Source organism: Tripterygium wilfordii, chromosome 8 (assembly GCF_013401445.1).
Source record: "Tripterygium wilfordii isolate XIE 37 chromosome 8, ASM1340144v1, whole genome shotgun sequence".
NCBI classification, from domain to species: domain Eukaryota; kingdom Viridiplantae; phylum Streptophyta; class Magnoliopsida; order Celastrales; family Celastraceae; genus Tripterygium; species Tripterygium wilfordii.
In genome coordinates, this window is record NC_052239.1 from 11,154,446 (window position 1) to 11,166,890 (window position 12,445).

The 12,445-nt window shown below is 39.1% G+C and overlaps 2 protein-coding genes and 1 non-coding gene across 7 annotated transcripts; 2 read left to right on the plus strand and 1 right to left on the minus strand.

The window, feature by feature from the left end:
• Window positions 1–551: 551 nt before the first annotated feature.
• On the plus strand, window positions 552–5,551 carry LOC120003674 (heterogeneous nuclear ribonucleoprotein Q). Of its 5 annotated transcripts, none has more exons than XM_038852691.1 (12): window positions 552–1,002; window positions 1,856–2,403; window positions 2,490–2,579; window positions 2,674–2,913; window positions 3,191–3,412; window positions 3,505–3,796; window positions 3,875–4,188; window positions 4,273–4,382; window positions 4,487–4,593; window positions 4,691–4,773; window positions 4,858–4,951; window positions 5,149–5,551. In XM_038852691.1, exons 1-11 carry the CDS (start codon window positions 714–716, stop codon window positions 4,948–4,950), a joined length of 2,388 nt encoding a protein of 795 aa, XP_038708619.1. In that variant the 5' UTR covers window positions 552–713; the 3' UTR covers window position 4,951; window positions 5,149–5,551. The 5 variants fall into 5 exon arrangements, with proteins under 5 accessions (XP_038708619.1, XP_038708622.1, XP_038708620.1 ...); XM_038852694.1 differs by having other exon boundaries at window positions 555–1,002; window positions 4,490–4,593; XM_038852692.1 differs by having other exon boundaries at window positions 714–1,002; window positions 5,025–5,551.
• Window positions 5,552–9,245: 3,694 nt separating this feature from the next.
• On the plus strand, window positions 9,246–9,317 carry TRNAW-CCA. Its single transcript has one exon. It is a non-coding gene; the product is annotated as a tRNA-Trp (tRNA).
• A 1,283-nt stretch (window positions 9,318–10,600) lies between these two features.
• Window positions 10,601–12,160, minus strand: LOC120003647. The gene is made up of 4 exons (XM_038852662.1): window positions 12,115–12,160; window positions 11,020–11,267; window positions 10,782–10,967; window positions 10,601–10,666 (listed from the first exon to the last, which is right to left on the minus strand). Exons 1-4 carry the CDS (start codon window positions 12,158–12,160, stop codon window positions 10,601–10,603), a joined length of 546 nt encoding a protein of 181 aa, XP_038708590.1.
• Between the last annotated feature and the right edge of the window lie 285 nt (window positions 12,161–12,445).

Sequence of the window (12,445 nt, forward strand, 5' to 3'; positions counted from 1 at the left end):
CCAAAGTTCGATTCCTACTAAAAGCGTATTTCTTTGTGACCATTTGCATGTGGGCTTGCTAGTGGGTTGTGATATGCTAATGTGTCTTAACGCACTGAGACTCGCCCGATGGGAAACTTTCGTGCACACGACTTGCCAGTCCGAGGTATATGCCCACTTAACTATCTAAATGACATGTTGGATTGAGTGATTTTTCGTTAAAAAAAAGAAGCTTATTTTATATTTACTTGACAATTGAAAAATGAATATTTTTACGGAGTCCAAAGCTTTAATTTAGTATAGACACAACACAACGAAAGACTTCTCCCAAATTTGTTAATTAGTTAAATAGAAGGATTATTATTATTTAGTTAATTATAAATATATATGGAGCTAAAGAAATCCAGTGAAAATTTAAAAATTAGAAATAAAACCAAGGAAGGACAATATCGTCAACGAACCACTAAAACAAAGTACGTGCGGAGCTAGCCTCGCTAGTCCCTTTAACCAATAAAAGGATGCCACGAGTACAATTTTCCCTTGACGAACGTAAACTCGAAACTCCTAATTGGTATCTTATTCTTCTTCTCTCGTATAAATTGGGAGCCTAGGGTTTTTTGCTCTACAGTATCGGTAGATTTCTTTCCCTTTCAACGGTTCTTCATATTAGGGTTTTTGAGATCAATTTCAGGGCGTTTTTGGATTAGCAATATATTGTTTTCAATTTCGAGACGATGCCTCCGCGAGTGGTCAAGAGAGGAGCAGCGGCTGGAGGGCTGAAGAGGGCGGGGAGAGGTGGAAGAGTGACGGGAAAGCAGCAGAATTCACTGCAGGAGGAGGCGGTGAAGGTGGAGGAGGTCCAGATCGAGGAGAAGACGGTTGTTGAGGAGAAGCCGGTGATCCAAGAGAAGCCTGTTGTCGTCGAAGAAAAACTTGTGGTTTTGGCTAATAAGCTCTTGGATTCTGGACCGGGAGCTGGAGCTGGATCAAGATCGGATACGCAGAGTGCCGTTGCGGTGAAAAGTAAGTTTTCTTTTTTTTTTCCCTGGTTTACTGTTTGTAGGATTCAGTTGGGGTTTGATGGGATTTTGATATTTCTTGATGTGCGGTTACAGCAAAACAAAAAAGTTCTGTGTGCGGTTGGTTTTGTTTGAATTGTCCGTTTTGATCCTTTTGCTGGGTGGTAAATTATTGATTACGGAGTTGTTTGTCTCCAGAAAATAAAAGTTTGGATTGCATGGTTCATTGGTTTGTTTCGGGATTATTGTACAGTTGCATGTGTATTCACTGTATTGTAGATTTTGCGTACTTCTACTTTATTTTGACACTGAGAGGCTTGTGGAACCAATTTTTTTTTCTATAAGGAGAAATCCCTTGATGCTCTAGAAGCATTACTTTCTTTTCTCAATGTTGAGAGTTTCGGTTAAATGTCATGGCCCCTGGATTGTATGGAGACTCCCATTTCATAAAGGATGACATTCTGAAACATACGAAGATATGGTTTTGATGATAGTATATCTGGGTAAAGATTGGATAAGCGTTAATTTTTTTTTTCAGGGCAGAGTGTGGTCTTGATTTCCACATCATATAGTACTGACCAGTTTGGAGTTTTTATTTTATTTTAACCCGTCTACAGGGTTCAAAGTAAAATATTTTGATGGTCACTGGACTCACTGGAGAAAAGATTAAATTTTAGATGGATGACTCTTAGTTCACTCAAAAGAAAAAACTGGCTAGTAATGCTAGTCTCTCTGCGAATTGCTATCCTGTATCCTAATTTTGATTATATTTAGAAAGAATTTCAAGTTACATAGATGATAATGGAAATTTCCAAGCCTTGCTTGATGTTTTGGGTTACTACTATATCCAATGGCAGAGGAAGAAGAGATGAAGGAATCTGGAGATGAATTTGAAAAAGATGAGCGCTTAGAGCTCGATGATAATGAACCTGAGGAATATGGTGGCGACTACGATGATAGGGAAATAGAGCAAGAGGATGTTCAGGACGAGGGGGATGAGCCTGTGGAAGAGCTCGAGGAGGAGGAGAATATAGGCGAAGAGGAAGATGGCGATATGGTAGAGGAGGAAATCATCGAAGAGGTTGCTGAAGAAATTGAGGGTGAAGTGGAACCAGAGCATTCTAGTGAGGAACCAGAGCATGCAGAGGTTTATGTGGAGGAAGAGGATCACCATGATGTTATTAAGGAGAGACGCAAACGCAAGGAGTTTGAAGTATTTGTTGGGGGCTTGGACAAGGATGCTACCGAGGATGATATTAGGGAAGTTTTTAGTCAAGTTGGTCAAGTTACTGAAGTCAGGCTGATGATGAGTCCTCTGACCAAAAAGAACAAAGGTTTTGCGTTCTTGCGTTTTGCTTCCGTTGAACAGGCAAAGCGAGCGGTTACAGAGTTGAAACACCCAGTGGTAATTTTTGATCATCTTGTTTTCCATAAGTAACTATATCTTCCTTGTACTTGTTAAGTTATATTCTGTTAATGGCTCCAAACCAGATCAATGGTAAACAATGTGGTGTCACTCCCAGTCAAGACAGTGACACTCTTTTTCTGGGTAATATATGCAAGACATGGACAAAAGAAGCTGTAAGTAATCTGGTTTGCCCAAGCATTGAATTATTTTTGGTACGTGTTTGTGGGTGTAATGTTCCTGATAAATGTGTCACAACCATGCTTCCAGCTGAAAGAGAAACTCAAACATTATGGAGTTAACAATGTTGATGATATCACTTTGGTAGAAGATAGTAACAATGAAGGAATAAATCGGGGATTTGCATTTTTGGAATTTTCGTCTCGTTCAGATGCCATGGATGCTTTTAAGCGCCTTCAGAAGAGAGATGTTTTATTCGGTGTCGATAGACCCGCAAAGGTTTCTTTTGCCGATTCGTTCATTGACCCTGGTGATGAGATCATGGCACAGGTATATACATTTTCTTCTGTTGGGGTAGCTTCTCTGACCTGATAAATTGTAGTCTTGAGGCTTTCTTTCTTTCGTCAAATACCTTGGCTAAGACTGTCCGGCATGTGCTGCGCTGCTTTATTAAGCCACAGGAACATAATATTTCCCTTTATGTACGATTTAAATATTTTGTGCTTTTAAATGTTTCTCTTTATGTGATGTTCATTCAGTTTGGTTCAACTTTTCTGTTGTGACGAGCTTTCAAGTAATGTCAGCTGATTTTGATCTCATTATTTAGGTCAAGACTGTGTTTATTGACGGATTGCCTGCTTCTTGGGATGAGGATCGTGTGCGTAAGCTTTTAAAGAAATATGGGGAGGTCGAAAAGGTTGAGCTTGCACGGAATATGCCATCTGCTAAGAGAAAGGATTTTGGTTTTGTTACATTTGACTCTCATGATGCTGCTGTGACATGTGCAAAAAGCATAAACAACGCAGAGTTAGGTGAAGGAGACAGCAAGGTTTGTTTTATTTATTAGTAGATGGTTGGCACTTATATCTGTTTGGTTGTAGCCTTGGGACATTTGTGTAATATGTAGTAATCGCTTTCCAGGCTAAAGTTAGGGCCAGGTTGTCGAGGCCACTTCAGAGAGGCAGGGGAAAACATGTGAGTCGTGGAGATTTTCGTTCTTTGCATGGGGCTGGTAGAGCTGTGAGGGGTCCATATGGTCGCCCTGAGCTACATAGCTTACCAGGGCGTGGAGTGAGAGGAATTGGAAGCCGCCTTTCCCCTGTAAGCGTGAAGAGGCCCATTGTAATAAGAGACAGACGCCCTCCTGTTATGTCAATGGCAGCAAGAGGCAGGCCGTTGCCTCCTCCTAGATCCTATGAGAGAAGAGCACCTGGTACAGATTCGAACGGTAACATCTAGTTTATTTTTTTCTACTGGATGTTTATTATTTAATTATTGCATCTCTTGACAGCTCCATCATACCCAAAAAGTAGCTTTAAGCGGGACTATGGTCGGCGTGATGAGCTTCCACCTCCTAGGAGAGTTGCAATAGATTATGGTTCCAGGGCAGCTGTGGAGAGGCGCCCGTCTTCATATAGGGATGAGTACTCACACAGCTCTGGCTATTCTGATATACCTGGAAGTACTTCCCGAACTGTGGCAAGGAGAGCTTATTTAGATGATGGCTATAGTCCGAGGTTTGAAAGGCCTCCTCCAAGTTATCGTGGCGGTCGTGCCCGTGATTATGACTCCATATCTGGGTCAAAACGGCCATATTCTGCAATGGTAAGTGTCACCATTTGATTCATCCATAATTGCCTCGAGTTTTGTATGTTGACTTTGATCTGATTTTAATGGACCTAATTTCAGGATGATGTTCCTCACTGTTATTCTGATTCTACTGTCCGCCATTCAAGGGCTCGGGTGGAATACGAACTTGGTGGCAGTGCATCCCAATATGGGGATGCTTATGGTGATAGGTGTGTTATCCCACTCTTGAAGAAGGATATTGTGGACAAAATTGATTTTTCTTGTTTTTTTACTTAAATTATAGTGGTTGCTCATCTTTATTTGTCATCGTCAGCAGACTTGGGAGATCTAATATGGGATATGGTAGCAGCCGAGGTTCTATGTCAAGTCAGGGTTCACATGGGGTATATAGCAGTCGTCAGGGAATGGGTTATGGAGGAGGTGTGCTTCTAGTTCCTGTTGATTTGTATGCTTGAAATGTGAATACTGATTTGCCATTTGTATACTGTAGTCCAATCATATATTTTGTGGCTCTCAGGTTCTTATGGTGGGGGTGGTGGTGGTGATTCTGAAATGTACTCTTCAAGCTATGGTGGTGATTACATGTCTCGTGGACGTGATGTATGAATTATGATCCTTTTCCATATTGAGATTAGCTGAGAATAAATCTTTCCACTTATGGCATTTGAATTCTATACATGACAGGTTGGTGGTAGTTCTTACTCATCACTATACTCTGGTCGTGGTGTGGGTGGCAGCAGTTATATGGGCAGTGGTGGTTCCAGTTCATACTATTGAAGTAAGTATGGCATACTACTAGTAAATTTATTTAATTAAAGTACTTGTGTAAAAACATGATTTTCGTGTTATAGAATTATTTTTTAATGGACGACCACCAGCTTTCTGAAGATACTCGGCATCTCTTTGACTATGTGAAGAAGTTTGAATGACAATAATGGAGCATTATGGTCACAAGTGAATTTCTTTATGGAACAGATTGGACATGACAAGAGGCTGCTGTAGGATTTGCTCTATCTGATGGTCCTGCATTTTGATGCCTGTATCTGGGGAGATTGGTTGTTGCCAAGCATAATATATCTGTATATCTGATCTGAAGGAGAAGGTTAAGTGTAATGTTGTTACCGAAAAGGAAGTGCCTGAGTTGGTTCAAGCCATAAAGAGATCTAGAGACTGGTTATCTAACTGAGACATATTTGTTAGGAATGAAAAAGAGAATCGTTGAGTGTATATTATGTATGAATTTCATCTCTTTTCCTTAAGGAACTCCAACTGGTGGATATGGGTTATTCTGCATCAGCCATTTAAATGGACACATTATTAATTAATGGAATTGATATGTTCCTCTATATATGCCTCGAGGAATATTTAGATTGTTGGCTATGTTGAATTGATTGGATTAATTTCCTGTAATGCTTGGAAGGCATTTTGGTTATATAAGCTTGTTCTATCTGCAGGTCTACAACATTAAAATGTATTTGAATGTTGAGATATTAGGAATTTGCTGAGTGTAACGGGGAATAAGTTGGTTCATTTAGCTTTTTGCATGGTAGTGCATGCAGCTTCCTATGTAAAGCCCACATGAAGGTATCTGTGGGCTCATTTGGCATGGAGTCGTGCCAATTCCCTCATATGATCAAGTATGTAATCCTGTGTTTGCACAACTTCGCCACATTTCTTTTTCTGGGAACTACCATTCAGATTTTACAGAAAGTTGATCTAAATAAGGGAGTTGGGGACTTATTAGAGTTTGGCATATACGTTCGCTTGGTGGGTGTTGCATTGCTGTGTGCTCGGCTGATATGTTCTATGAGATATAAACTGGCCAATTTTGAATCTATTTCTTACTCATTTGAGTTGGGGAAACCTTGCCTGAAATTCTTGATGTTATACTAGTTTATTTCTTGTGGTTATCGATGGAGGCCCTCCATCATTGGAGCCAATCTTTAGAGGTTTAGCCTGATTGCTGTTGGAACTACGAAGATGGACGACTAAGGTGTCACTGCTTCATCACATTCATGGTGCTTTCCAGAAATTTGAAATGGATAACCTCAAGATCCAACTGTCTATGCCAAAATTTTCACGAGTGCCTAACCTAGGCAGTTACTGTTCATCTCAACAACCCTGTTATATGTTTTATAGCGCTAGCCTGGAACTTTTATTTGGCCACTTCCATTGTCATCAAGTAATCACTTTGATCGATTTGAGGACTTCAATGGAAAGCTTCTATGACTAAAACTGGTCTGCAGCAAAAGAAACTTGTGTGAAAAGTAAGCCCCTCTGCAGCTACCCACGTTCCTTTTTTGTGGTTTAGCACCTCATAACTGAAATAGCTAGAATTTTTCCCTGAACAAGTACACTACCTTATAGTCTTGAGTGACATTACACTGTTTGAAGCCATAAGATTCCTTCCACGACTCTCACAGGGTCCCTAGTGGAAGGTCAATCGGCTTTCATGTCACGGGATTAATGACAAGTATCTAGTTATCTAGCAAAATAAGACCTTTGCATGTTGCTATAATAATACCGGGGCAGCTTAATTGTTATTCAATATCAATCTTTGCTCTTTATACATCATGAACTGGATTTGAAATTTATTTGCGGTGTCCATCGGTGGAGATCGAAAAATTGAGGATACTTTTGACTGAGGCTTGATTTCAACTGAAAAGTGTTGAGATACGGTGGTGGGGTATTATGTAATTGCATTAGGGGATGATGTTTTGTTCACAAGTGCTCTTTTTCAGAAATTCTCGATGTTGGCTAGTTTATTTTTTTTCATGGTGGTGAAAACAATTTATAGTCACGGTACTCTGATTTCTGATGTAAGATATGGGATTGCCAGATTTCATGGAGTACTATTGTGCCATTGCTTCATCATATGCATGGTTTCCTATGGATTGCTGTGTTAAATGAAAAATATGAGTTCTGGTCATTGAGATGGGTTTTAGTAGTAGTTGGTATCTCTGCAGTATCAATTTGTGAACACAGATTATCTTTAAACTAGTTTGCCCTGCTTTCGTTGGTTTTGCAATTCCCCTTATTTGTTGATTCATATTATTTATAATTTAGAGTATACATGGAAATCTTGGAGTGTTGATTCACAATTTGAAGAGAGGAAGCAGAATTTCAAATTGTTACCTACTTTTAAATGCTATCCAATTTCTGCTTTAGTTATTGCCAACTGTGTCTTATGAAAGAAGGATCATCATGCATGTTACTTATTGCTTTTAACGATTTGGTATCCATTTGTTTTTTCTTCCTGTGGCCCTTCTGCTTCTGCAAATTTGGAGAAAACTTGGCTCAAGTTGGACGGCTAGAGGGGAAAACCGAACCCGCACAGAGCTTGGTCAAAATATTATGTTCTGCTGCATGGTGCTTTTTTTGTTCATTTGTAAGTATGTATGTATATTGTTGTTCAATTGCACATGCTTGTCCAGTGAAACTGAATATCAAGCCGTACCCTACTTGCATCCGAAACAGATCGGTAATCAAAGCCATAGATACTTACTGGAAGCTACATTATTGTTACCGAACCTATTTACAATACCCAATAATACAGACCAACAAGAGGTGAGTCTTTCAGTAACATTATTGGCCTCTTGAGATTGGCAGTGACTGGGGAGCTTGAGTAGCTGATGAAGAAGATCTTTTCAACTTGTTGATAAGGTTTCTTCTACAAAGTGGTCCAAATCTTTTGATACTTGGTAGAGTAAGAGAGCCACTTTGGTTAATTGCTACTTTGCTTGCTAGGTTGGAGTTTTGGAGGTTACAGAGTTACTTGAAAACTTGGAGATTCAAGCCTGTTTTGCATTAAAAAAGGATTGTTTAAGTTTAATTATGGATTTTGTTATTGTTTATGAAGTATTTGAGATTTGACTTGTATATTATTTTGGAGTTGGATTTTATGTAATGTTGATTGCTATTGTAGTAATTTACTAATTTTACTTGTATTAATATTGGATTTCATGTGAGGCATTTTTCTAGGGTTTTTTTTTTAAAAAAAATTAATGATCAAGCCTACAAGGGTTGGGCTCAATGGGCCGAGCTATTTTCAAACGAGCGGGGTTGAGCTTGAGTTTTAGGACTCCTTTAAGGCTCGGGCCGAGCTCAGACCTCCTTTAACGGGAAAGGGCCGAGCCTAGGGCTTGTCAAAACGCAGCTCAGTTCGGTCCATTTTCATCCCTAAAGAGAGGTTATTGGAAGGGCGAACTTATATCCGTTTGCTGGTTTGTTATTGCTACGTACTGCAAACCCATAAGTAAGCATCAAGGCATAAAACTTCAAACTGAAAAATCTAATCACAAAAGGTCCATTGAGAACATCTCGTACAAATACACGTTAAAAGTAATTTTCTTGTGTAGAAACTTCAGCTGAAAAATCTAATCACGAATGGTGCATTGAGAACATCTCGTAAAAATACATGTTGAAATCTTTTTTTCTTGTGGAAACTGTTTTTTGTATACTAGTCCGTCATTGTTGAATGTTTAGAGTAGAAAATTAAAGTCACTAGAAAATGAAAAGGTTTGACGGGGAAATTTGAGGATATTTCAACCGAGGGCCAGTGAATCACGAGTGTACAGGAGCGTAACGCTGTATTCGGTCATGTTCAGCCCCAGGCCAGGACATGGAAATTGCAGAGAACATCGCGCAGCTTCCAACCAAATCCCAAAAATGTTTAGCTGAAGTATTGCGACATAAGAATTCAGATGATAGTTTTTTTAGTAGTACTGTTACTTGTTTGTATATGCTTTGGAATGAATTAGACTTCATTGCCAGATGACCTTCACCTAATACCTCTTTGTTTGATCTGAAAAGAATGAACAAGTCAAGAAAAGGAAGAACATATATCCACAAGTCGTTGATTGAGATGGTCAAACTCTCAACTAATCTATGGGGATATTTAATCTGTTAACGATGAAAAATTATTACTGTATTTGTAGAGGTCGACAATTGGATTATTGAGAAATTGAGGGAAAATATCCAAAAGAATTTTATATCCTTTTTTTCCTATATATCAAAGTATTGGATATAAAACAAATTATAATTAATTACTTTATGGCCCCGACTTTCATCGAGGATCCGTGGCGCAATGGTAGCGCGTCTGACTCCAGATCAGAAGGTTGCGTGTTCGATTCACGTCGGGTTCAATTCCCAAAAAGTTCCTTATTTTTTATATTTTTTTATTCTTACGGGAAAAAACTGCTGAGATTACATCAATCCGTCTGATCAGCAGGTGTTCGACGTCAGATTGAGCTGAAATTTGAAGGGCAGATTCAAGACACACAGCTCTGCGATCTTAACGGTGGAGATTGGATTTAGAGATAGCTACAGCTGAGTTCTGATATCGTGAAGAGTGGCTGTTTTTCGGTGAGATCTCTCTATTATCCTTTAGGATTCGTTGAGTTTCCAGGAAAGTTATTTCTTGAGATTATTGTTGATTGTATGCTTCTAGTTGTAACTAGAAAGAACTCTTGTATACCCATTATTTGATTGATAGTGGAGATTTTGGATGGACTACGGTCCCGTAGTTTTTCCTTCTCACACAGGACAGGAAGGTTTTTCACATTAAAAATACCGTGTTATTATTATTTTATTTGCATAGTGAGCTAGTTCTTCACAGACTCACACAAAGAGCGAGAGTAGTTTATTCCGCTGCTTGATATATTTAAACTGGTCTTAGTTTCTCCCAACGGAATGTCCTATAATAATCCCCAATTCGAGTTTCATTCACAAGAAGAAAAAGGAACTTGATATAAGAACAGCATATATAACAACAACATTATATTAGAGAAAGCATAACTATACACACACAAGCAGAAGCAGAAACTGTAAAAAAAGGTGGAACAACGATGTTTCAGATGAGGTAGTTTATTATTGCCTCCTACTGCAAACCCATAAGTAATCAACAAAGCGAACATGGAACCAAGAGGCTCTCCTCGGAAAGGAAATCCTTCAGTGAGGTAGTTTATTATAAGTATTCCCCATAAGAGTGCCAATGAGTTCCCAATTAGGAAGACAGTAATTTCAGTAATAGGTGGCTGAACATGGGTTATGCCATAGATCCCAAGATTATCGGAATTAGAAGGAGGAGTTGATTGTGAATACGTCTGTTCCAAGGTAGTTGGGAGTTGCAATCCTGCATGAAAAATCACAGAGACGATTAGTCCTGCAACTACAAGCAGAGCATTTCGTGCATCGCCTGCCGAATCTCTGTGCTTTTGAAACTTGAAATACTTTAGAACACTCTCAAACCTGTCTGTGGAATGCTCATTGTGTGGAGTTTGATATTTTTCTTTGACTTCATTTGAAGTAGATGTGGGTTTCATAGTGTTTTCTTCTTGAGCCCCCTTTACCCCAACATGTTCGAGTATTTTCTTGATTTGGAGATCATTTTCATTTTCCATAACAATGTCCAAAACATCCGTAGCAGTTAACCCTTCGAGTTTATGTCATTCACCTCCAAAGCCCCAGAATTTTCCAAGAGAAGCTCAACACTCTGAATTATGAAAATCACAATCCTCCTTGTGAGAAATCTAGTATTTATCAACAACAAATGGACTAGGAATTGCATTAAAAAAAACGTAACATTAGCAAGAATCTAAGGCTTGTACCTCCTTTTGTTTTAGAGAAATTGCAAGATGCAACACAGTATTTCCATTGGTAGCACACCAATTTATGACTCTTTCCTTGTTGAAACTTTTCAATGACTGGGCAAGAACACCAGAGGCATCAACTTGATGATTCTTCACAGCAAGGTGAAGCACGGTCTCGTTGTAAGCACTCACATATTCAAGAGACTGGAGATTTAGATACCAATTCATTTATAACCTCAACTCTACCATGGATTGCAGCATGGTGAAGTGGTGTTCTTGGATCTTCGCCTTTGAGACGACAATTTCCATGATTGTTCTTGTTGAGTTCTGCAACAATCTCCACATTCACAACTACAGTAGCTATGTCCATTGGCCTATATCGATCCTCATTCAGTTCTTGAGATAAGTCAGGCTTTTGTTCAAATAGCTCACATACAAATCTCAACTGTCCTGCTTTAGTTGCAACATGTAAAAGTGTGTCTTTGTTGCTTATTGTTAGGGTAACTTCAGTAAGAATCAAATGGATTCTGTTGAAGGGATTTGCGTAAAACCTCAACGTTTCCCCAACGAGCAGTTTCAAATAATCTCTGAATATCCATATGGGATTGATCGAGTTTTAGCTTGGAATTGAAGAATTTTTGCGGAGATAAATAACCAAGGTGTTAACAATATTCCCACATCGATTGGTAATGCCAACCATGTGTGGTTTATAAATCTAAGCCCACCCTTAACCACTAACAAGGCCTTTTCTTAGGCTTGAGTGAGTTGAGTTTAGCCCACTTGTTTGAGCCTAAGGAGAAACAAAGCCGTGCGGGCCCGATTGTATCCATGGGAACTGGACAACCCAAAGCGGACAATATTGTTGGACAACCCAAAGCGGACAATATCGGCCCGATTGTATCCATGGGAACTGGACAACCCAAAGCGGACAATATTGTTGGTGTGTATGGGGGTGTGGATTTACAACACAAGGTTCAAGACTTTTTAGGGGCCACACAAGATTCAAATTCAGCAATACAAGGACATATTATTGTGTAGAAACTTCAACTGAAAAATATAAACCCAATCACAAATGGTCCATTGAGAACATCTCTTAAAAATACTGGACTTTTTAGGGGCCACACAAGATTCAGATTCAGCAATACAAGGACATTTTATTGTGTAGAAACTTCAACTGAAAAACCTAAACCTAATCACAAATGGTCCGCTGAGAACATCTCTTAAAAATACTGGACTTTTTAGGGGCCACACAAGATTCAGCAATACAAGGACATATTATCGTGTAGAAACTTCAACTGAAAAACCTAAACCTAATCACAAATGGTCCATTGAGAACATCTCTTAAAAATACACAGTGAAGTCCTTTTCTTGTGGAAATTTTCTTGCATACTAGTCATCGTTGAATGTTTAGAGTAGAAAAGTCACCCAAAAATGAAAAGTTTTGACGGCTGGACAATTAGAAGAGAATCGGTTGCCTACTCAATCACGAGTGGACTGGAGCTTACGCTGGTATTTGGTCATGTTCTGTCCCAGTACATGGAAATTGCAGAGAACATCGCGCAGCTTCCAACCAAATCCCAAATGTTTAGTTGATTGTATTTTTTACTATTCCATTTTGAAGTACTGCGATATAAAAATTCAGATGATAGTTTTCCAGTACTGTTACTTGTTTGCATATGCTT